The 26604-nt window shown below is 39.8% G+C and overlaps 1 protein-coding gene across 1 annotated transcript in view; it reads left to right on the top strand.

The window, feature by feature from the left end:
- Positions 1-26604, top strand: part of KLHL32 (kelch like family member 32) — a 167051-nt gene that overhangs the window by 35510 nt on the left and 104937 nt on the right. The window contains exons 2-3 of the mRNA XM_012810385.1: positions 3160-3247; positions 14495-14675. Coding sequence (XP_012665839.1) covers positions 3225-3247; positions 14495-14675 — 204 coding nt within the window. The 5' untranslated portion in view covers positions 3160-3224. The remainder of the gene's footprint in view (positions 1-3159; positions 3248-14494; positions 14676-26604) is intronic.

Genomic DNA, 26604 nt, shown 5'->3' with positions numbered 1-26604 from the left:
CCTGCCACAACGCCCGGCTCTTTTTTTTTTTTTTGGTTGCAGCCATCATTGTTCTCTGATGGGCCCGGGCTGGATTCAAACTCGCCACCTTAGGTGTATGTGGCTGGCGCCTTAGCCACTTGAGCCACAGGCACCGAGCCCCCACACTTTTCTTAATGTCACCTGAGAGTCCATTAGGGTTTTTCCCCCAGCCTCTTTGCAGAACTGTCTTTTATAGCATGTTATGTCAGGTAGCAATGACAACCAATGTTTACTGAGTACTTTTCAGTTTCAAAGTCCTTTTGCTTTTAATTTTATCCTCATACTGGCCCTGAGTGGTATGATTTATTATAATATTAATTTTATATATGACAAAAACTGAATACTAAAATTAACCAACTTGCCTAAGGTTATGTGGCTGGCAAGTGCTGGATTTAGGACACAGAAACCTCCTTTTCTCTTTTATCCTTGTTTTTGATTACATAGATTCAATGTGCATGTTTATTATAGAAACATAAGAAAATATAGATAATTGAAATAAGAGACTTCATATAGTGATATATATTCTTATAAAAATAAATATAATTTGTATTGATTTGATTTGTTTTTTTAATTTGTAAATTTTTTATGTTAATAGGTGTATATCTATGTCATCATTTTAAATTACAGCTTGGTTTTCCATTGAGGGCAGACCTTAGTTAACTAATTATTCATACATACAGTACTTCTATTTTTTGCTTATATAAACAACCCTTCAGTATAATGCCTTTTATACTTATCTGACTTTCTTCCTTATGGTGGATTTGTAGATGTGGAGTTTCTGGATTAAGAGTTTGCACATTTGAAGACCTCGGTACATGAGGTGCCCTCTGGCCCGGCCTGCTTGGACGAATGTCATTTTCCTTATTCTCTTTGCCAATATCATTCTTTGCCATGTGATTGGAAGGAAATGGAATCTCATTTTTTATTTATTGACATTTTTATTACTAACCAGATTGATCATTTGTATATGAGGTCAGATAACTAAGTCCGTGAACTTGTCCTGGAAGGGCTCATGAGAAGAGTTAAGAGCCTTGGTTAGTTAGGAAGTAATTTATGTCCCGGGTATGGGAACAGTGCAAGGAAGTGAGAGGAGGGAGTAGAGATCTTCCTGGCTGGATCTCGCAAGTGGCCATGCTGTACATTGCACTAACTGTGAAGGAAATTTTTATGCAAACAAACTTATCTGCTTGTAAATTTTAATTTTAATACAGTGGGTAACTATGTAGCAAATAGTAAATAATAGGTAATAAAAATAGTAAAGTAAACATCTGACCTTTTTAAGTGGTGATTCATCCTTAATTCATTTTAACTCACCTTTAAAATGGTGTCGATTCACTAACTTTTGAAAGATGTAGCAGATAATTAGGTTCTTTTAGAGAAGAGCTAATGTAATGAATTGATCTCCAAACAATAAGTGTCTGTAGAAGGGAATTTCATTTCCCTTATGATTTTTTTCTCATGATTTTTGATGATTGTGTTTAAAATGTATGAAAAATATCAAATTAAATGTGCCCTTTACTTTTGGATTATTTTAACTTATAGGATTTTTGTTCTCTATTCACCTGATTGTAAGGAGCGTTTTAAATAAAACATTGGACTTTTGGAAAGATTAAAGTGTTTTCCCTCCTTGTAATAATAAATATTCCTTGCTATTTTAAAGCTCTAGTGTCCATCTCTGTTGGAGTTTGTGTGAGGCCATAAGAGCCTGGGGTTTATAACCCAGATTCTGGAAAGAAACTGTAGCAACATTAGGTTGCTGAGCAAGTCTCTTAGCTAATTAAACAAAGTGCCTTAATTATTCTGACCGCCTGTGTTAATCAGTCATAATGGATTAATCAAACATGATGGTCACTTAAGGTTTGTCAAGACTTACATTAGCAATGAGTGAAAGTATAGACATTCTATTTTTAATTAGAAAATGAAAGATAAAAATATAATTCTGTGGAAAATGCTCAGAATAACCTAATGTTAAATAAAATGGAATATTTAACCAAGTTGTGATATACTGCAGGAAGTATTAGGCAATCCTAGCAATTGAGGGTGTGTATACAATTTAACATGTACTGTATTTGAGTCAGATTGCAAATCACAGCTTTCTCTTTTCTGCACATCAGCAGAAATAGGCACAGCTTATGTTCCTAAGCATTTCTTCCTGTGATTGCTTTTCAAAATAAAACTGAGACAGAAGGAAGCCTGTTTAGCTTATCCAGATTATAATTAATTTTGCCACTTGGGTGGCAAATGGGAGCTAGACCCTTTAATGAGAGTTGTAAAGTATGTAGTCATGGACCAGGTCCCAGACTATTGAAATAATTTATTTTTCTATTTAAAGTTACATCAGTGATTGCTACTTGGGAGGCTGAGGCAGGAGAATAGCTTAAGCCCAAGAGTTTGAGGCTGCTGTGAGCTGTGACACTACGGCACTCTACTGAGGGCTACATAGTGAGACTCTGTCTCAAAAAAATAAAATAAAATAAATAAAGTTACATCAGTAATTAAAAACAAAGGCAAAGGTGGGGGCAGGGACCAAATGAGTTAAGTATATAGCCAAGGAACAATTTCAAGCCTGTAACTGCCTTCTATTATGTATTTCAATTATGCTAATCTTGAAGCTCCTATAAGAATTCATTTTTATTACCTACTAATTTTTATCATCTCTTTGTGTTACTTTTTCCATCTAGTTTCAGAAATCTTCTCTTTGAATAAGAAATCATATTTCTGTAGATATGTATCCAAGAGGTACTTGATTTTAACTTAATTGCACTGATTGTGTTTGAGAGGACATGTCAACTAGAATTTGTGGTTTAGAGCCTTCATAGCTTTATTTTATCAAATCTTCATTTTTCCCTTTGGCCATCAGATGTTTCAATTTTTATTTTAACATTGAATTAGCTATTGTTGATCTCAAACACATTTTATTCCCTACTCCTTGATGCTTTAATGATATGAAAAACTTAAAAATATCTAGAACCATTGCTTGTTAAGAGTCTTATGTAGAATGTTCTGGTGTTAACAGTAAAACACTCTAATTCTGCCCCAAGATCCTGAAGCTGTAGCATCGGGAAGACCCAGAGCATGCTTTTTTTGTATGTAGCTCATTGTTTTGTATGTGCTCATTTTTCTTATTGTTTTATTCAGCTGGAATGCTGACTGATTGCTCTGCAAACTTCTAAGACTGACACCCTGAGGAACCCTACTGGAGAATGCCGTCTGAATGCTGCCTCAGGTACGCCCTGTAGAAGGTGAACCCTGACAAAGGTGCACTGCCCATGCCAGGACCCAGCACAGAGTGGGGAGGTCAACACCCAATCAAAGGAATAAACTAGTCAGAGCTGTTGTGAATTTACCATGGTGGCACAAGGACTAACCTCTGTGACCTAGTTATTGGTCAAACCTATCTATGTTTCGTGATTCTTTTTTTTTTTGGTTCTTTAAATAAAAATCTTTTTATTATTTAGGATGCTCATCTACTTTGAACAAAAGGTATACTATCTTAAAGACATATAATTAGAAAAAAGAATCAGGAAACTACATATATAGAGAGAGAGAAATAATATATATACATATATATGAATATTGTCCCCTTTAACGCCTTTGAGGAGTACAATGCTCATTCTCAGATTTTTAATAGATATTTATTGAGTCAAGCACTCTGGGCGGAGGATCCAGCTATGAATAAAGCACATAAGATTCCTTCTCTCTTAACAGGTAGATTCTATGGGGGAACCAGATATTAACAAATAATCTCACTAGTCACCAGGCAACTATAATTGTGGAAAGTGCCCTGAAGGAAAAGTAGGGACAGGGACAGTAGGAACATGCCTGCCAGAGGAAGTGCTTTGTACACTGAGGTCTGCAGGGGGAAATATCCTCAGGCACAAAGAGGCTGGCATTTTCCAGAAACTGGTGTGCAGCCCATGAGAAGAGGCATGGTATTTGTTTGAATATTCTCACTGGAGGTATTTGAGTCATCCTCCAGGGAACAGTCAAAAGATGTTCAGAGCAAAGAAAAAGTGACGTGATAAACTTAAGGAATATATATATATATTCGAAAGTATTGGGTCTGTCTGTTAAACAATGACACCAGCTTCCTTCCTTCCATGACTCTGAAGCTATTAGAGATGACTAGTTCCAAAAATGTGTTCAGAAGTGGTGACATTGCATAGCAGGTGTGACGCCTCTGCACTCCCCCGTGAGTCTGTTGCTCTCTCCCCATCAGTGGTTTTCAATGGAGGAGGATTTTGCCACCAGCATACATGGTGCAATGTCCAACAACATTGTCTATGTGTATAACTGGCATTTAGTGGGTAGAGGCCAGGAATCCTCATAAATATCTTACAATGCACAAGGCATAACCCCACAGCAAAAATCGATTTCCCCAGAATATCAGTAGCAGTGAGGCTGAGAAACCCTGCTATAGGTCTGGCGTCCTGCCAGTGTAGCACATGGAGACTATGGTGTCTGTTTGCCACCACCTTGGCCAAGTTATTTATTTCTGGTTACTGATACTAGTGTATTTTTAAAGTGTTTTTTTTTTTTTTTTTTTTTTTTTACTTTAAGTTGGCCATCCTTGTTTTTATTAATCAGCTCTCACCTACCATCATCTGTCTTCCACAGCAGAACCATTGTTAGAATGAATGGTCTTTCCTTCTAGGCCTCAACCCAGAGACTTCCTTTCCCACATCTCAGACTTTCCCTCTGTGTCATGTGAAACTACATGTAGCAGTATAATCACATGTTCTCTCTCTCCCCAAAAAAGTGTTCACTGAAATCTGATGTCCTGTGAGGACCACTTCCCTTTTAGCCCCTCAAGTGGTGCCATTGTTATTCCTCACATCTCATGTATTTCAGGGATGGGTAGAGAGATTGCTGTCACCTCTAGACATAGTCTTGCTTCTAGATCATTATTCCTCAAGGTGGTAGTTCGGGAAAGCCACAAGAAGAAAAACGACAAAGACACACTCTTGTGAAGGTGGTGCCTGCCCCGGTCCCCTCACCCTCTCCTCTGCCTACTGTGGTCAGCTCACTTCCCCTCATGCACTAGCACTTTGGCACCTGACTTCCCACCTTCCTCCCCATCACAAGCCCCTTACGACCTCCCAGGGTGTTCAGTGTTGGCAGGGAAGATCTGCCCCCTCAGCCTGTTTGTGTCCACAGCTCTCTCTCTCTCCACCTGCTCCATGCTCCCACCTTGGTCTTTCTCATTCCCAGGAGCTGCTCTGTTTCTGAAATTGCTGCATCACCTGCTTCTCTCTCACCATGGCCCCCAGCCTTCTGGCCTGTTGATGTCTCTCCTCCACTGTGGTTCCACTTTGACCTCACTGCAGCCTCTGTCTTAGCTCTTGGCCCTGCTACTTTCTACCAACATTTCCCTCATTTCCCTTCTTATCCAGTTTAGATCCTATCACTCTTGCTTAGATTCTGTCACTTCTTGAGAAGACCCTGAGGACTAAAAGCCCTGAACCTTTTCAACAGACTAACAGACCCTCTTTTGTCTGAAAACACCAATTAAAGCTCTCAGCTGTGGCGGGATGCAAGAGTGGTCATATGTCATTTACTTTCATTCCCAATGTGTTACTGATCGTTATTAGACTTTATTAGAGACCAGCTTGAGAGAAACAAAAGGCCAGATCACTCCTTACTTCATCTGACCACCAGGGCCCTCCTTCTGCTTTTAGGGTTCTGAAACGTCTCTTCTTTTACACCATAAAGTGGATGACAGCCAGCTGCCAACAAGTTCAGGCCTGTCTCCTGTGGGTGTGTAGTTCATGGACTTGGGCCCTAAATTTCACCTTCTTATATGTGGGACCAAATTACAATGCACTTAAATGTTAAATCTCCACCCTCAAGGAGAACATGGATTGTATGTTTCTGTGTTACTTACAGGTAAACCTCATGCTTATGTGTATGGGTTTCCTCATGAATATTCATGAACTTCTCTTATGTCCCATTGAATACGTCTACCCTAATACCCCATTTAACATTTATTACCTACTTCTTCTTTCTCTCCTTTTCTTCTTCTATAGCTATAAAGGATTTTTGTTTTGTTTTGGTTTTTTCAGATTAATATGAGGGTACAAATGTTTAGGTTACATTATTTTCTAAAGTAAAGTTCAAGTTGTTGTTTAGCCCTTTACCTGGGGGGTGTGCTGAACACCCTCACATTGTGCACTTAAGGTGGGATCCCACCAGTTGCCCTCCCTCTTCTCCCCTCCCCTCTCCTTCCCCTCTCTCTCCCTAGAATACACTTGTGTTTTTCTTCTGTTGTTTATATATTGGTTTCATATTAGTACTGAGTACATTGGATACTTTTATTCTCCACTCTTGTGATACTTTACTAAGAATGTGTTTCAACTCCATGCAGGTAAACACAAAAGATGTAAAATCTCCATCTTTTCTTTTTGCTGAATAGTACTCCACAGTATACATATACCACAGTTTGTTAATCCATTCCTGGGTTGATGGGCACTTGGGTTGCTTCCACAGCCTGGTGATTGTGAATTGAGCTACAATAAACATTCTAGTGTAAATGTCATTGTCTTAAAATGATTTTTTTTCTTCTGGGTAGATGCCTAGTAATGGGATTACGGGATCAAATGGAAGCCTATTTTTAGCTCTTTGAGGATTCTTCATACTTTTTTCTGTAGAGATTTCATTAGTTTGCAATCCTACTAGGAGTGCAAAAGCATTCCTTCCTCTCCACATCCACTCCAGCATCTCCAGTTTGGGGAATTTGTGACGTGGGCTGTCCTCATTGGAGTTAGGTGATATCTTGAGTGGTTTTGATTTGCATTTCTCTGATGATTAGGAATGGTAAGCATTTTTTCATGTGTTTGTTGACCATTCATCTGTCATCAGAAGTTTCTGTTCATGTCTCTTACTCATTTATAAATATGGTTGTTTGCTCTTTCCTTGCTGACTAATTTGAGTTCTCTGTAGATTCTAGTTACCAGTCCTGTGTCAGATTCATAGCATGCAAAAATCTTTTCCAATTCTAAAGGCTGTCTGTTTGCTTTAGTTGTTGTACCCTTAGCTGTACAGAAGCTTTTTAGTTTGATCACATCCCATTTATTTATTTTTGGTGTTGCTGCAGTTGCCAAGGGGTTCTTCTTCATAAATCCTTTTCCCAGGCTAATTCTGTCAAGAATTTTCCCCACATTTTCTTCTAAAACTTTTATTGTTTTATGTCTTAGATTTAAATCTTTTATCCAGTGACAATCAATTTTTCTCAGTGGTGAGAGGTGCAGGTCCAGTTTCAGTCTTCTATGTGTGGCTAACCAGTTCTCCCTGCACCATTTATTAAATAGAGATTCTTTTCCCTGGCGGATGTTTTTGTTTGGTTTATCAAAGATCAGATGGTAATTTGTGGCTAGGTTCATCTCTAGATTCTCTATCTATTCCATAGAGATATATCTCTATTTTTGTGCCAGTACCATGGTGTTTTGATTACAGTAGACTTGCAAAATAGCCCGAAGTCAGCTAACATGATGCCTTCAGATTTATTTTTATTTAATTTGTTTATTTATTTTGAGACAGAGTCTCACTTGTCACCCTGGGTAGAGTGCTGTGGTACGTCATAGCTCACAGCAACTTCAAACTCTTGGGCTTGAGCAATCCTCTGCCTCAGCCTCCCAAGTAGCTGAGACTACAGGTGCCCAACACAATGCCTGGCTATTTTTTCTATTTTTAGTAGAGATGGGGTCTCATTCTTGCTCAGGCTGGTGTCAAACTCAAACTCACTTCCCATTGTCCTTAGGATAAGCTGGCCCTGCACAAGTGAGCTGGCCTCTGCTGGCCAGGCCTCACCTGTGCCCCACTCTCCTTTATCTTCAGGGTTCCAGCATTAGTGTTCCATGAACACTCTGTAAAGGCTGTGTTCTCAAGCAATCCATCCTCCCCCTCCTCCCGGAGTGCTGGGATTACAGGTGTGAGCCACTGCACTGTCCTATTTCTTAAAGTTGTACTAGCTATTCAGAGTTTTTTTCTGGTTCCATATGCCATATGAAATGAAGTACTATTTTTTCAAATTCTTCAAAGTATGACATTGGTGCTTTGATGGGGATTGCACTAACCTGTAGATCACTTTGGGTAGAACAGTCATTTTACAGTGTTGATTCGTGGCTTTTATGGTTTTGGCGTGAGGCTTGCCTCCTGCCTGTAGGACACAATTCCCTTAGAAATAAAACTGTCTTTTCGAATTCACTAACTTTGCGACTCTTTTTTATCTGACAGTTGCAATTCAGATCAACCCAACTGTCCATAGTTCCATGTCCTCTGTTTCCACAAAATCTTTAGATTCAACAAATCAAGCCCTGCCTGGAGTTTTAATATGTGTTTCTGGTTCATTTATTTCTTGCCACTCCAGTGACGGTGTTTTCCCATAACCAAGCCTTGCCCTGCCCCGTGCTCTGAATCCCATCTTCTCAGCAGCTGCATGTCTTTGCCTGCTGGCTGTCTCTCAGCTGTATGCTTGAGAACCAGTGTGCTGCTGTTACCTGCTCTGTGCACATGAGCCACAGATGGAGGTCTCTAGCCAAGGATGAGCTCCAGATTCATTAGTCAGACTATGTGTTTGACTTCTATGCTTGGGTGTCTTAAAGACAACTCAAATTTAATGTGTCCCAAACCAAATTCATCCTCTTTGTCTTCTGCAATTCTAATCCTTTTCCATTGGTTTCCTATTCTGGGAATAGCAAGCGGTATAAGCCAGAAATGTAGGTGTCTTCCTGGGAATCTTCCCACTCATGATATCTGGTCCATCACCAAGGCCTGTAGGTTTTCCCTTCAAATAGCTTTCGTACCCATTCACCTCTCTAAAACCCTGTCCCCATGATCTTGTCCAAGGCCCAAGTCTGTCACTCATCTGAACTACAGCCACAGCAAAGTCACTTCCCATTATCCTTAGGATAAGGTGGCTCTGCACAAGTGAGCTGGCCTCTGCTGCCCAGGCCTCACCTGTGCCTCACTCTCCTTTGTCTTCAGGATTCCAGCATAAACATTCATGAACACTGTGTAAGGGCTATGTTGGGTCCCGCGGCAAGGATCATAGCTTCACTGTTCTCCTGCCTGGAAAAACCTTCTCTTTCCTTTTTACCAGGGTAATTTGTTCTCATTCTTCAGGCTGCAGCTCAAATATTACTTCTTTGGGAAGGCCAGATTATTTGATTAATGTGTAACTTCTCCACTAGACTGAATGTTCCCTGAGGGCGGCAAGCACATATGACTTACTCACCATGTTACCCTAGTACCTGGCACAGGACCTGGCACAGGCTGAAGAAATATTTGCTAGGTGGATGAATGAGGAAAGGAAGGACACAAAACTGTTCATTTACAATTTATTTTCTTTCTGCATCATCTTCATTAGCATTCAGTCATTCTCTAAGCATGTTATTATCCTCTTTGCTTGTTATTATACCATTGCTATTACAAACAATGGAAGTATTTATAAATTATAATGTGTTCTATAAAAATAAAAGTAATTTTTATTATAAGATCTTTTAATTAGTTGCCCACTTAAATATAATTTTAAAAATATTAAAATATACAGATAGATATCTTTTGAGACAGAGTCACGTTTTGTCACCCTTGGTAGAATCCTGTGGTATCACAGCTCACAGCAACCTCAAACTCTTAGGCTTAAGTGATTCTCTTGCCTTAGCCTGCCGAGTAGCTGGGACTACAGGCACCTGCCATGATGACTGGCTATTTTTTTAGAGACAAGGTCTTGCCCTGGCTCTGGCTCAGTCTGGTCTCAAACTCCTGTGCTTACCTGCTTTGGCCTCCCAGAGTGCTAGGATTACAGTATGAACCACAGCACCTGGCTTAAAATATTAATATATTTAATTTATGTAAAAATATTTTCAATGTATGATTGAAGTGATGAGGACACGTAGTATACAGTTCACCCATAGACTTGAGATAACATGCATGAATCTGATAACAGATTTTTTCTTTCTTGCGTAGTTTATTTAAGAGATAAAAATTTTTGTGCTGTTTTTAATATGTAAGTATGTAACACCTTATTGGTAGTTTTACTTGAAAACTACTTGCATACTTTTTTTATATCTCAGTAGTAGGTGAACATTGATACAGAAATTGACTTGAATTTTTAAATTTGAATGCACATGTTTAAAACCATGTAGCTGTTTTGGAATTAACATCTTAAAAGTTGAATGAACTCAGTCAAAATTTATTCTATGAAAATGAGACCCTGTGGGATTTCTGTGACCGAAAATGTGAACTCTAGGAACTCACAGTAACGACTTGGACTACAGCAGTGATTCACTGTGAGTAGGGTGGACAATGCTAGGAGTATCACACTCTGCGTTTGGTTTGTTAGTCTTTGTAATTAATTCCAGAGGAACATCAAGGCTTAAAGTCATGAATAGTCCTGTTCCTTGAGACTTCATTTACTGATCTCCCCACTACTTAATACTGACATATGGCTCATCAAACGGCTGTTCCTTGGCATTACAAAAAGCAATCTGCTGTTCAGGGCGTCTGGGCCATGTGAGATCCAGGCACTGCAGTCCTCATTGGCAGCATCATGGAGCTCGCCTAGAATCCTTACAAAGTTCAGATGGAAAAAAATAGAGTAACATATCCCATTATGAACTTGCAGACTGTCCAGCAGAACCATAATGGGAAGCATATGTATATTAAGACTTTAAGAAGCTACATTAAAAAAAGATGAAAAATAGATACAATTAATTTTAACAGTATATTTCTTTAATTATTTAATTATCTTTAAATATTATAAATATGTACTCAATACCAAAACATGAATGAGATATTTTGCATTGTATTCTTTATGTCATCTTTGACATATCCAGTGTGCATTTTTTGGACGAGTCACAGTTTGAGTGCTCAGTAGCCACAGTGGCACAGTATTGGATATTGCATTGCACTGGGGGAAGCCAGGACACTCTCTGCATTTACCTATGAATTTTGAGGTGGCAGCATTGCTTCTACAGAAGATCTTTTCCAATTTTAGCATAGATGCTCAAATCTTTATTTCCTTGAGAAATGTGGCTCCCATTTTATGTCTTTTTTCCAATAATTTAGAAATTTTAGGATATGGTTTTCCTTCCTTTTTCTTTGTGTCTCAAGTAGTGGAGGGACATTGCTTTAAGTTGGGAGGTTGAGTTTGTTAATTCAGTATATGTTACAGTTGCTGAGGGAGCTGTTTGTACACATGTGACTGCTCCCCATCTTAATTTAGACGTTGCATGTTAAGGTCTTTGATTCATCTCCTCCCTAGTTCATGGTTACTGACTTGGCAAAATGGGCCTGTTGCCTTCAGTCTGTGTTCTGTGGCTCCGTGTGCCTTAATGTTTAGAAAGTTGAGGTCTTTTGTAGATTTACATCTGAGAGTTGAGTGGGAAGTTACTCTCAGAATACAATAATGATTTGTTGATTAATAAGCCTTTATTTCTTGCCAAATGTTGGAGTATTTGTTTCTGCTTTTAAGGATTCCTAACATATTGGTTCCAAAATATTTGGGATCTTATGCCAAGTGTTGTCTTAAATATTTAGCATGTTGTTTTCTTTAAGCTTGAATATTCCAAGCGCAGCTGAATGATCCTGTGAAATTGTGCAGCATCACTATTGTTTCAAAGCTGAGCCTTTTATTCTCTGCCAAATTTTAGTTTACAGCTGCTCTTTCTCTGGCAAGATTTATTCACTCTCAATAGACATCTAAAATGCAAATACTGATTCAGTCTTAATAATAAGGGGAGGAATTGTGGCACTATATTTGGAAAATGAGTAAGGAAACATTTTAAGGCAATTATTTTAATATATTCTTCTGTTCCACTACAAATGAAACTTCAAAATACATTTATTTAACATTTAAGGTGATATAAAAAGAGAGAAAAGAAGTTATGAAAGTTTCAAATATACTTTCTAAGGTTATGATAATTACGATCTATTTTCTATCCCCAAACTTTTAGTCACAGTAAGAAGATAAATGTTTTTTTTTTTTTTTTTTTTGAGACAGAGCCTCAAGCTGTCCCCCTGGGTAGAGTGCCGTGGCATTACAGCTCACAGCAACCTCCAACTCCCGGGCTCAAGCGAGTCTCTTGCCTCCGCCTCCCAAGTAGCTGGGACCACAGGCGCCCGCCACAACGCCCGGCTATTTTTTGGTTGCAGCCATCATTGTTGTTTGGCGGGTCCGGGCTGGGGATTCGAACCCGCCACCTTAGGTGTATGTGGCTGGCGCCTTAGCCGGTTGAGCTATAGGCGCCGAGCCAGATAAATGTTTTTGAAGCATGATTTCAAACATTTCTTACTGTTATCTCATGTTGTTATGTTCACATATATTATTCTAAAAGGCTGATTTTGAGATTGATTGTATATAATATAAATATAAAATTAATAGGGACTTTTGTGATGTTTTTCCCCCTCAAGTGTTTTTGAGATTTTCTTTATAGATTATCTTTTTCTTTTTTGTTTTTTAAGCAGAAAGAGGATTTACATTATTGTATTCTTGGTGATATGGTCTCAAAAAATGCCTGATCTAGGACCTTCAGTTTTCTTACCTGTAAAATGAGATTATAACAGTACCTGTCTCTTAAGGTTGTTCTAAAGATTAAGTGGATTAATCATTATAACTCACTAAGAATAGTTTATGGAGCATGGTAAGCATTATGTGGTTATTAAATATATAAAAATGGCATTGTTTTAGGAAAGATTTTTCAAAGACTATCCTAAAGCTTTGCTTAGCTGATATAGTATTTCTATTACTATTCTATTCCCACATTTCTTTAACTAAGTGGTGCTAATTAATCTCCATTCTGAGTTTTGCATAGAATTTATTAAAAACTGTTACTGAATGTGGTTTTCAACTACTGATTTTTAAAGTCTGCCATGACTTGAGCCACCACATGAATATTCAATGACAGTAATGATTTGAAAACTCACTGCTACATTACAACAGAAAATAATCCTCCCATTTTCCAATGAGAACTTCTTATAGCATCCCCTTCTGTAAACTTTTTTTTTTCTTTCCACACGTTCCAATCAAGCTTATTGCTGATGCACTCTGGCATTTTATGGGAAGCATTTGGTTAATTTTAAGGTGGTGATTTGTACTTAATTGTCATTTATCAGCCAACTGGCACCACAGGCAGAGCTCGGTCAAATAACCTGTCCTTGCAGACTAGACTAGTGGTGCCTCTGGCTCCCTGGGCGGCTTTCACACTGAGAGAGGGACCAGGAGGGGAGAGAGACACTCGTTTGGCATCTTTACTTAGCTTTGAGAAGAGGCCACTGGCCAGAAACAGGGCTTGATGGCCCTTGTTCTGGTTCTGGGAGTAGTTAGTTGGCATAGATCTTAGTCCAATACCAGTGCCAAGACCTTAGAGAACTTTGGAAATTTTCTTTGATAAAAGCTGGAATTGTCCACAGCTGTCTATAAATTCAGTTATATTTTGTGTTTATGGCATTAGCAATCTCACAAAATAGAAAATGAAATTGTGTAGTCATTTATAAATCTGGTATAAAGTTCACACATATACATTGAAGGCTGACAATATAGATGAATTTTACTTTCAGCTTTAAGTTTGTTTTCATTTACAGTGAGATTTCTTTTACTGTTCTTCTTGTGGTACATAATTTCCCAAGTTTAATAATAATCTCTTATGGTTTAATTGCCTTTTATATGGAATGATCACTTGTGGCCCTTTTCGTCCTAAGTAATGATTGCTCAGTTTTCTTGTATTTCTTAACAGAGTATTGTGTTCTGTGGGAAGGTACAAAGGTGGAGGAGGAGTCAGGGAGTGAGTGGGTCACAGAGCAGGAAGGGACACATACACACATGCACACACTCCAAACACACATCTAAGAAAGTTTTGCGCTCACAGATACTCTCAGAGGAGGGCCTGGGTCCAGATGCAGAGGCTTATGCGCCCACACACCTGGGCTAATACACAGACACAGGCGGACACACACACATTTACAAAGAGGCTTCAGTGAAAGAGAGTTAAGACGCGGGGGGGGGGGGGGGGTGCGGCTGAGAAGAAGGAGGGAACCAGAGAAAGGAGAGCAGGAAAATGATGGAGAGAAAGGAAGTGGGCCTGGAAAGGGCGTGCAAATCCAGCACGTCGGAGCCGCGTGCATGTTGAGGGAGTCAGTGTGTGCATGTCAAGGGAGTTAGCATGTGTGTGTGGAGGCAGTGCGTGCGTGTTTGCATGTCGAAGGAGTGTGTGCGTGCGTGTCGAGGCAGTGCGTGTGTGCGTGTGGAGGGAGTCAGTACGTGCGTGCGTGTCGAGGCAGTGCGTGCCGAGAGTCAGTGCGTGTGTGCGTGTGGAGGGAGTCCGTGCGTACATGTGTGTCGAGGGAGTCCGTGCGTGTGTGTGTGTGTGTGTGCCGAGGGAGTCAGTGCGCGCGCGCGTGTGTGTGTGCGTGTGCGTGCGGGTCTGGGCAGCAGGGCCGGCAGGAGGAAGGATGCTGACTCGATTGCTCTCCTCTGTAGTATTCAGGAAATGCTGACAGGCCAGAGGCTCTGTCACTCGGAATCTCACAACGACAGCGTCCTGGCGGCACTGAACCAGCAGAGGAGTGACGGCATCCTCTGCGATGTCACCCTGATCGCCGAGGAGCAGAAATTCCACGCGCACAAGGCGGTCCTGGCAGCGTGCAGCGACTATTTCCGGGTAAGTCTCCGAGTTGCGGTGTTGATGAGCAGAGGACGGCAGTGTTTCTGGACCTCTCTCAACCGCGACACAATTAGCTGGGCGCCTCCAGGGTTGCGAACACTGGGGGCCTGCGTTCTTTCCTGGGTCCTGTTGGGGTGCTCCCTGGGCTGGACAGCCGGGTGTCCCTCACGGAGAGCAGACCACCTCTCCTGGCGTCTCAGGAGGGGCGTTTGGCACTTTACCAGCGTGAGAAAACGTGGCACTGTGGCGCTCCATATGGGGATGTGGGCTGGGGGAGGGATGTTTGTGGATTCAGGATCAGAAAAACACAGTCTGTAATACAATTTGTTAAAATAAAAATGCTTCTAAATGCATGTAGTATTTCTGACTTTGAATTTTCTTTATGTGTTCTTAATGCTTCCTAATTATTTGCTTCAGGAACAGACATGCATTGGCCTAATGGACCTTTATGGTTGACACATGTGGGTGAAGACACATTGGCTTGTTTAGCAGAACTTTGGAGTCTGGCTCCCAGCAGCCAATGCGATGTAGTGATAAGATTGTTGCTTTATGAAAGTGAAAATGTACAGTATGGTTATAGCTTGTTAAATGCCACTTACTTAGCACTTCCTGTGATTCAGGGGTGGACAAAGGATTTTGTATGCATATATCATTTAATCCTCACAACAGCCCTTTGTACAAACATAAATGCACATGATTTATAAAGAAAATGAATAAGGAATATCATTTTTGCATAATAAGGAAACTGAATCTGAGAGACTCAGATTTGTGTAATTTGTGATAACTCACAGGGTAAATTAGAAGTCACGCAGTTCCTCAGTGTCAGATCTGGAATTTAAATCACATTTGACTCTTAACCAGCATGCTGTTTTACCTCTTATGTGGATATAAGAAAGCAAACCTGGACAATTATTAACTACAGTTTTTTGAAGTATTAATCTCTGAAAATATGCATGATTTTAATTATTTATCATTATTTAATTTATTTTTCAATGTTATTTTAGCTAACTAGTGGTTAGGTTATGCTTTTGAAACAAAGCAGTATGAATCTCTCTATAAATGAGAATATAAATTCAGCAGTTATGTTTTAGAAAATTTCTGTCACCAAAGTCTCTAAATGATACAGAAACCAACTTAGACCCTGGGGCAATTTGTTGGTTGGTTTGGATATTTTCAATAATCTTATTTCTGATGTTTAAGAAATAATATCCTCTGTATTCCTCTGCCAACCAGCAGTCACAGGGAATTTTCTAAGATGCCAAATTATAAAAGAAACCTTTTTTAAAAATTGCTTTAAATGTGATAAAACTGAGTAATGTAGAGGATAAAGAGGCAATTATTTGAAATGTCTGTTTCTAAAATAAAAAGTAGAGATTTAATTCTAAACTGCTGAAATGAAGCAGAATATCTGTAAAGTAATCTTGTAGTTCCATTAATATAATGATACATTTTACACACCCTCACATTGTCAGGTATTAATCTTCCAGAAAGGTTATATTATTCAGAGGGGCTTTGAATCAACAAAACACTTTAGATTGCGTGGACATTATATAATGAGTTTTGTCTTTTTATAGGCCATAATATAGCCTTGGAGCTAGCTTCTCTCCACTTAGGTCTCTGCCTATTGGGTTTTGAATTTGACTTTGGGAAATGGTTTGATTTTGTGCATATGTTTATGTGTGTGAGAGCGAGGAGAGAAGGTGTGAGAGTGCATGCACGCAGGTGTGAGAAACCATTTCACTTGTTGGTATTTGACAGGCTGCTATTCCTAGGCGGCTATTCTTAGGTTTTCATGTCTTCAGCCATAATGTCTCTTATACTTTGGCTATGATACCTATTACAGACCTGTGATGAAAATTTCATTTGTATTTTGCAGGTGAAGAAACTAAAATGTAATGGTTTTAATTACTTGTCCAAAGACTGCCAGATACTGAGTAGAACAGCTGATTATCACCCGTCTGTGTCCCAGACTACCAAATTTTTCCATTTAAGCTATGTGCCCTGCTGGATCCACACACAGTTGCTTCAGTCTCACAACCTGCTTGTAAAATAAAATTTCAACGACTTGCACACTAATTGTTCAGATGGAGAAACCAAAACAAAGTAGGAACAATTAACATTTAACTCTTTTCCAGGCACTGTGCTAAGTGCTGGAGTTACAATAGTGAACCAGGCATAGACTACACCCTGTGGAGCTTGCAATGTTGATATTATACTGGAAGTAATTTTTGCTTTGTACCACAGTATCTTTATTAAATAGTTTTTGCTGTAATGACATACCATCCCTAAACTTAGAAGTCAAATAGTTCTTCTAGTCTGCCAGCTCGTTGATCTTTGCTGGATTTGTTCTTGCATTAGTGATTAACTGGAGGCTTGGTTGGAGGCTAGAGGATCTAAGCTGGCCTTGTTTACATGTCTACTGATTAGGAGGCTGTTGGCTGAGGTGATAAGGGAAATTGGGCCATTTATTTCTCACAAACAGGCTAATCCTAGATTTTTTCACATGACAACTAAATTCTCAGAATGGCAAGAGTGCAAATCTCAATGTACAGGTTCTTTTCAGACTTTTGTTTGTGTAATGTTTGCTAATATCTCTTTAGCCAAGGAAGTGACAAGGCCAAGCCCAGAGTTAGCAGGAGAGGTATACTAAAGGGCATGGATGGAAGAAGGGGAAGAATTTATTGCAGCCTACCACTGTCAGGAACTATCAAGCGACTGATTTTATCTTACTTGCAAACTAACTGATCAGCTTACCACAGTATTATGCATGTTGGTAGAAGACTCAAGACTCCTTAAGTCAGAAACAAAAGATAGCTTATTACAATCACAGCACTTTCTGAGTCAGAGCATTTTTTCCAAAGTCCCAATTCCCACAGGATGATGCAAAGATGGCCAAGTTACATTATTGCACACAGAGTGGGTTGTGTTACAGGAAAGGATCATTGAAATCAGAGAACAAGAATCTTTTATGGTGGGTGGTAAACATGTCTGTCCTTTGCTATAGAGAGAGACATTATTATACTGGGCACTGAGCATGCCTACCCTTTGCACTGCAAAGAGACATTGTTCTATGATTGTAAGCAAACCTGCCCTTTGTTCTGGAAGGCTGTAGAAACATCCTTAAAAAGAAAGTTTAGAACAAAAGGCACTTACCTCACAATATGCAGAAATCCAAGAGACCCGTGGAAAACTGTCTCCTATCAGCCATATGCTCTAAATGAAAATTATGTTTGTTTTCTTTGTCCTATGCTCTACCACCCTAAAATACCTGGAAACAGCATTTTGTCTTAGTAATTTCTTTGTCTCTGAAAACTCTTATAATATTGCCTTGTGCTTTATAATTGCTTAATAAGTATTTAAGTGAATGAAGAAGTGTTTTCTAATTGTTGGTATAATTCCATGTGTATTTTAATTCTTAAGATCCTAAGTATGAAAAATATGTGAATTACATATGGATTTTTTCCTTTCTTATGTGATCTGTTCAAGTTAATTAAGTACTTTGATGTAATTAGATTCTTATACTCTGATATCTAGCAGTTTATTTTGAAGCTAAAGTAATTGGTGTTCTGATTTAGGGAAGGTGGGACTACAAGAGTGATAAAGGCCAAGCTTTGATATAAACTATTCCTTTATATTGACCTGAGAGTTTTTCTTAAAATGTGACTAATGAGTGAGGAGTTGAGTGAAAGTACTATGACTTCCTGTGGTCAACAACCTTTTAAAAGAAAGTGTAGGCTGGGTGTGCTGGTTCACACCTATAATATTAGCACCCTGAGAGGCGAAGGCAGGAAGATTGCTAGAGCTCTGGAGTTCAAGACCAGCCTGAGCAAGAGAGACCCTGCCTTTACAAGAAATAGAAAAATTAGCCAGGCATTGTAGTGGGCACCTGTAGTCCCAGGTACCTAGGAGTTTGAGGCAGGAGCATGGCTTGAGTCCAGGAGTTTGAGGTTGTGTGAGCTAGGCTGATGCCATGGCACCCAAGCCAGGTCACAGATTAAGACTCTGTCTCAAAAAGAAAAAAAAGACAAAAAAAGGTAAAATATAAAAACACATTTTCAGCCAAGTAATAATGCTTTTTATAAAAAAAAATAATAAAAATTTTAGGCTTAATTTTAGCAGTATGGGGATGGCATATGACAGCTATAAGCAGCTGAACCCAGAAATGAGACCTTGAGGGAATGGAGCAGGAGTCCTCAAACTTTTTAAACAGGGATTTGGCAGTTCACTGTCCCTCAGACCGTTGGAGGGCCTGACTGTGGGCCCTGGGACGAGTTGGCTGCTAAGCAGGACAGGCAGTGGAGGCAAAAACACACGATGGGCCAGATAAATGTCCTCGAGGGGCCGCAGTTTGAGGATGCCTGGAATGGAGCCTGGGAGGGAGAGAGTTTAGATCAGGCTTATTGGAAAGAAACAGCAACCTGCCTGGACAGTGCTAAGATGGTGTCTGCACCTGGGGATAGTTAGAGACCTCTCTTATATGGGGCTGTAGGGGTGAGTAAATTGCCCAGAGGGCTTTGGTGAGTTAGGGTCTTTTGGTATGAACTTCAAGGGTAGGGCTAACTAGGTGAGTCTTTTATGTTCTTTGTCTTAGGAGGATAGGAGGGGGAGGAGGGGAACGGTTCCGTGGGGCTGCATTAGGTCTCCCAGCAGCATAGTATTAGTCAAATGCTGTAACTGAGTTAGACCAGAGACTTCTTTTATAAAAGTGCAAAGAAGTACTGGAAGGAAGGAAGAGATAAGCTTGGGAGTCAGATCTGAATTTGAATCTAGCGCCAAGAACTGTATTTATCTGTTCACCATTGTATCCCACAGTACCTGGCAAGTAATAGGTACTATTTTAATTAACATTTGTGGAGTTATCCATTCCTTTCACTATCTGTGAGTGTAGACAAGTCATTTTACTACCACAAATCTGTGTTTTTTCCATATGTAAATTGATGACTATCAATCACAGCTCATGGGATAGGTTGGCAGAATTGAAATGAGGTAAGGTATCTAAAGCACTGAGTGCTAGTATCTGACACACAGTAGACTTTCACTGATGTTAGCTGTTTCTTCCTTGGGCTAACCTGGGATTCCTGCCATCCTCTGCCTAGCCTTTGGTGTGAGGAGCGGTCAGTTCGTCTTTAGGATCACTACCTTTGACAGGTCAGAATAACTTGTTGGCTTCATCTTTTCCCACCTTTTCATTTTTGAATCAATCTAACTCCTCTCTCTCTTTGGCTTATGATATTCTAGTAGCCATGTAACTTCTCTCCTACCCTGGCTGTGCCTTTCCAAACCATTGTGTAGATGACTAACTTTCCCTCTGTGCTCAGGCATTCCAGAGTGCCTTGCTGTCTGCCTGCCAGACCCCTGGAGCGGCCTTGACATCATCTCATCTTCATTCATTCGCCCCTTTGTTCCTGATGTTGCAGCTACACTGTCCTTCAAACACACTCTGTTTCACCTCCACGCCATTGCACTTCTCAGCTTTGCTAGTCACCATTCTTCCTACCTCTCACGTCTAGTTCTTTCAATCCACCTTGTCCATCTTCTAAGGTTTATTTAACCAACAAGCAAGATGTCCCTCAGGAGGGTGCCAAGGCGTCCCTCTGCCACCTCCCTAAGTTCATATGCAGGGTGCCACTTTTCTGAAATCTTAAAACTTTCAGCTTATTCCTTTAAGGAACTAATAATCACCATATTTTTCCATGTATAACGCACCCCTGTGTGTAATGCACTTGCATGTTTTTGGCCTAAACTTTTAGGGAAAAAATTCTTTCATTTTAGTTTTTGAATTCAAATTTTTATTTGTTTATATTTAGGTACTTGTTTTTTGTATTATACAGGAATTTTAGCATAGGGTTACACTTTTTTTTTTTTTTTTTTTTGAGACAGAGCCTCAAGCTGTCCCCCTGGGCAGAGTGCCATGGCATTACAGCTCACAGCAACCTCCAACTCCTGGGCTCAAGCGAGTCTCCTGCCTCCGCCTCCCAAGTAGCTGGGACCACAGGCGCCCCGCACAACGCCCGGCTATTTTTTGGTTGCAGCCATTGTTGTTGTTTGGCGGGTCCGGGCTGGGGATTCGAACCCGCCACCTTAGGTGTACGTGGCTGGCGCCTTAGCCGGTTGAGCTATAGGCGCCGAGCCGGGTTACACTTTTAATACGTACATATAAAATAATCAGAAATACTTGTGTAGATACAGAATTAGTACTACCCATGTATATGTAATGCACATCCTTATTTTTCTGCTCAAAATTTGGGCAAAAAGGTGTGCATTATGCAAGGTAAAATACGGTACACACCAGGTGTGCACCCCGTTACCAGTAAGATCTGAGGGGGATGGTGACTGGCCAAGCTCTAGAGAAGTCCATTAAAGTTCTGTTGAACACAATTGAGTGAGGAAGTATTGAACCAGAGATAGCAGGACAAATTAGGTGCCTTGTGGGCTTGAGTGAGTTTGGGAGAGGTGGGGATAAGTCAGCCTCTTACCCATGCCCTGGGAAGCCCCTCTGTTGGTGAGGACACATAAGACTCATGCATGCAGCCCTGGGCTGTGGACCACCCTGTGAGTCTGGAAGCCGTTGGTTGGCATTTGCTACTTCCAGCTTGAAACTCCACAAACGCCTACACTTTCTGGCCAAGGAAGCAGATGTCTTGACTGTCTAACATAGCTTCGTATATGTGTTGGTAAAGTGATTCAAATATGACATTTTGGAAAATTAAATATTTGAGCATCCTTTTCCGTTAGAGCCTCAATGTGCTTCTGCCTATGTAATTTTTAGATTTGAGAGAAGGGCATGGAGCCCATAATGAAAACAAAAATCTGTGTTCTATGTATTTCTATAATCATACTGCCTAGTTACTCCTGGATTAAAATAGTATAAAGGGCTATTAAATGAGTATATAATTAGAAATAAATGCTTTTTTAAATTCAATAAGCTACATACCTACTATTTTCTAGACAAATTTATAGTCTGAAAGGAGATACAGACAATAAATAATTGCAATGTAGTATAATTGGCATGTGGGGTGTGATGTGGTGCTTGGGGATCAAACCTTGTTTTTAATCCCTTGTTCCCTCTTCAGCATGCTCTTTAAGAACAATGATATTAACTTTTGTTAATGGAGCATTTACTGTGCATCATTTAATGATCTGAAGAAACCAGTAAGACAAGTTTTTTTTCGTTTTTTTTTTTTTGTGACACAGTCTCACGTTGTCACCCTTAGTAGAGTGCCATGTCATCCTAGCTCACAGCAACCCCAGACTCTTGGGCTGAAGTGATTCTCTTGCCTCAGCCTCCCAAGTAGCTAGGACTACAGGCGCCTGTCACAATGCCCAGCTGTTTTTAGAGACAGGGTCTCACTCCAGCTCAGGCTGATCTTGAATTTGTGAGCTCAGGCGATCCTCCTCCTTCAGCCTCCCAGAGTGCTGGGATTACAGGCCTGGCCTAAGATGAGTGTTATTATCACCTCCATTTTAAAAATAAAGAAAAAGAAGCCCAGATTCACTAAAGGGGCATGAAGAACAAATATGTAAGAGCTGATGATGGCCTCAGAGTGGCAAAGAGTGGGTGGCTGGGGAGAAGAGGTGTGTCTGAGGAGTGGCTTGGAGGAGGTAGAATGAACAGGCTGTACATGGAAGATAGAGTTAGCGGGACATTGTGGTATATGGCAAGGGAGACCGAAGGCTTACTAGAGTGTGGCTCCTGGGTTGAGGGTCAGGGGTTGTGAAAGCAAAAGGCAGGTCGTGCTAACCACAGGCTTAAGGCCTGGAGGGGTTGGGAGAAGAACGGGCCCAGGCACTTTGAAGGAAGCTGGACCACTGAGGGTGGGAGTGAGGGAGGCTGAGTAGTGGGTGTTTCTATAAGTCGTCTTTGAGGAATCTCTTTTGCCATTCTGATTTTTACTTCCTTAGAATTTTCACTGTAAGGATGGTCATATACGTGTGTGTATCTGTTTAATATACTAGTTTATCTTATTTCCTGAGAAAGTGTCTTGTACAGACTTGAAGGGAGGGAATAGCCCTGCTGATTTTAAGACATATACATCCGATTGTGGTTAAGTTATGTTGTCTCCTATTTGGTTTTCTGTACTTTTAATTAACATTTCTAATGCTTAGGACTCACATGCAGAGACGTGTGGTGGTGTTATGTAAAGGATAAAGGGCAGGGTAGCACTGATGGTTGTTTTGCTTCCAGCCCCCAAGACTGCAGCTCCTGCCTTTATTCCTGGCCTGCTTCTCAGCCTGCCTTGAGGTTTCTTCCAGTAAATTATCTTTTTGCTTAAAAAAATAACATTAATAATGAAAAATAAACATACTTTGCAAACCATCAAGTGCCATGTGAGTATCAGAGGACTTCTGGGGGGTCAATGTGCGTCTCCCTCTGGCCCATGCTGCAGCTTTCTTAGAGGCACATTCTGAGCAGGTGCTGGGCCTGGTGATATAATTAGGATCTGCTCATTTAATCTGCAGTAATACTGCTACAGTCTGATTAAAACCATCATCAAACATTAAATCTTAGGTGGGAGTAACTTACACTTAATCTTCTTTTCAGGAAAAATAAAATAAAAATAACTCAGAGTTCCTCAGTACCATATAGTATTTTGTTTTTGGCTTAGCGTTTTGATGATTACTCTAAGCATATGAATGTCTGCTACTGTCCTAAATAGCAAAGCATCATTCTGCAGTTATTTAATTGGTGCATGAGTGTCACTAAAATTAAATCTTGTCATGTTCAATATTTTCTATAGTCAGTTTTACACTGGCCTGTCCTATGATTAATTACTTTGCTTGAGGCCAAACAAGCACTACTGAGTCTGTGATTATTGGAATTTATGCTGAAAACACCAGCATTGCTAATGTGGCATGTTTGCACACGGCTGTGTTCTTTCCTTCCCCCTGACCTCTGTATTACACATGTTAACCACAGGGGAACCAGAGTATCATTCTTATGATATATTAGGATTATCTATTAATATTATATGGTAAACTGATCATTGTCTTCCATCAAATGAATGCTTTTGTTAACATTCAGTTTTCTAAAACCTATTTGTAGAAATCATTAAGAAGAAACAATGTCTATTAGGAATTGAAGAGTATGGCTAGAGAATTAGATTTTATTCAGCTTAAGATATTATGGGGAGCCTAAGAAGGGAATAAAAAGCAACTAAAGAAGCATCTCCCGGGCAGATTAGCAAGGCTATGGGAGAGTAATTTAGATGTATGCTGCTTTAAAGAAGTTTATTTCCTTTTTTGTTTGAGTTCCAATAGCAGAAACATCAAGGATATAATTTATTTGCAGACTGTAGTCATCTCTTTTCATCGTATTTGATGGAATTTTGAAATGAACAATTCTTGACAATAGGAAAAGGTAATAATCTAGGTAAAAGGATCATTTTCTTTCTGATGATAAATTTCTGTGCAACTGTTAAATAATTTGCCTCTAATATTTTTATCTTAAATATTTTTCCAGACATCTACATTTTATTATTTTTAGATTTTAGCTGGTATTTAATATTTTAATACAGTAGCCTTGCTTACTTCATGAATAAATGTGCTGCTTTATTACATTTATTAATGCAGTAAGAACAAATAAACTTCATGGTGGATCATAGTGCCAAATGGTGCACACAGTTCACCACTTTCTCAATCCCATAGACATACACTGAGCATCTACCATGTGCAAACAGATTTGTGCTGGATGCTACAAGGGTTACAGAAACATCACCACTAGAGCTTCTGTACAGAGATGATGGTTGAGACCTCAGGAACATGTGATGAGATTGTATATGAAGAGCAAAAAGAGAGAGCAGGGAAAAAAAAAGTCTGTGATCAGAACCTAAAGGATGCCTTTACTCAGATGGCAGGAAAAGCCTGAGAAGATGGCCACAGGCACAAAGAAGGAAGAGTCAAAGATACATGAACATAACCGGGGTGTATATTTTAGTCAAATTCAGGAAAGGAAATGATTTCTAGAGAATGATATATTCTGTTACAGATCCAAAAGGATTCATAAAAATTCAACAAGGTAGTTTCTTAGAGTGTTGAGAAAGGAAGCCAAACTCTTAAAGGTGATACATGTATATAAAACAACTTAAAGTATGGTCCATGCGCCTAGGGCCAGTCTGCAAAATGCTTAATTGTTCACACTGATGAACTATAGAATGTCTATCAGTGTGTTCATTGGTGTTCTGGTAAAAGTTTCGCATCTTGTCCTGGACAGCCTTCTTTTTTTTGCAGTTCTTGGCTGAGGCTGGGTTTGAACCCGCCACCTCCAGCATATGGGGCCGGCGCCCCACTCCTTTGAGCCACAGGCACTGCCCTGGACAGCCTTCTTTGAGTAGCACTGGTATAGTAATATGCAAGATACGTAGGTACGGGGTTCCATTTTTAGATGTAATCTATAACTTCATTGCCAGCTAACACAAATTATGATTATCTATTTGAAATGCTTTTGCCATTTTCCAGACATGTGAAACTTTTGAGAATTTTCTTATTTCTAATATTTCCTATCACTATTATGGTATTTTTTTTTTTTTTTGAGACAGATCTCATTGTGTTGCTGCCCCAGGCTTAGAGTGCCATGGCATCAGCCTAGCTCTCAGAAACCTCTAACTCCTGGGTTTAAGCAGTCCTCTTGCCTCAGCCTCTTGAGTAGCTGGGACTACAGGTACCCACCATCACACCTGGCTAATTTTTCTATTTCAGTAGAGATGGGGTTCTTACTCTTGCTTAGGCTGGTCTCAAACTCCTGAGCTCAAGTGATCCTCCTGCCTCAGCCTCCCAGACTGACATCATTATTTTTTAAATTCTAATTACTTGAAAACATTCTCTAAAAATTATTGTACATAATTGCTAAGATGTGGAGCAATTGAGATGTCCTTCAGTAGGTGAATAGGTAACTTGTGATATAGTCAGACAATGGAATATTAGTGATAAAAAGAAATGAGCCATGAAACCATGAGAAGACATGGGAAAACTTAAATTCATTTTATTGCTAATACTATTAGTATTACTAATATGAAGCCAGTCTGAAAAGACCACATACTCTATGATTCCAACTATCTGACATTCTGGGAAAGTAAGGAGGCAGTAGAAGATCAGTGGTTGCCAGGGGGGAGGATAATGAATGGAGCCAGGGGATTTTTAAGGCAATAAAACTTCTCTGTATGATACTGTCATACAGAGAAGGCAGATACATGTCTTATTACATTTGTTAAAGCCCATAGAATGTGCACTGGGAGTAAACCTTAATGTAAACTATGGACTTTGGTTGAAAATGATGCATCAATATAACTTGTTGATTTTGCCATCCTGGTGGGATGTGTTGACCACAGAGGAGGCTGTGTTTGAGGAGGGGGAAGGAACTACGGCCAGCTCTCTACTTTCTGCTCACTTTTGCTGTGAACCTAAAACTGGTCTAAAAAAGAAAATTTATTTTTAAAAAATGAAAATGTAGGTATCCTGTGGGCGTCTCAGAATTGTTTTATTGTTTTCAGGAAAGATGACCTTGCAGTGAAGAATCCTTTTTTTTTTTTAATTGAACAATTAGGATGTGAAAACAAAACATATTCCTGTGAAGAACAGATAGCTCTAATACAGAAAGTCTTCGTTTCAAAGTTGAATGATTCTAAGAATAACAAAGAGTAGTAGATAATTTTAGGTGGAGAGTAGCACTCTAAAGATGATCTGATAGGCTTGTATATTAAAAGGCTTTACCATTCTTCCTGATTATGCAGGTCATTGTACTAATACTGTTACAAGAAAGAAAAATAAGTAGATGCTATATGGGTCTGAGTTCTCAAAGAAACATAACCAGTTAAGAGTGGATGGATGGGCTCGGCGCCTATAGCTCAGCCGGCTAAGGCGCCAGCCACGTACACCTAAGGTGGCGGGTTCGAATCCCCAGCCCGGACCCGCCAAACAACAATGACGGCTG

The sequence above is a fragment of the Otolemur garnettii genome, unplaced genomic scaffold (genome assembly GCF_000181295.1).
Source record: "Otolemur garnettii isolate 467f Iridium unplaced genomic scaffold, OtoGar3 scaffold00132, whole genome shotgun sequence".
In the NCBI taxonomy this organism is placed as follows: domain Eukaryota; kingdom Metazoa; phylum Chordata; class Mammalia; order Primates; family Galagidae; genus Otolemur; species Otolemur garnettii.
This window is presented reverse-complemented; position numbering and strand designations above follow the sequence as displayed.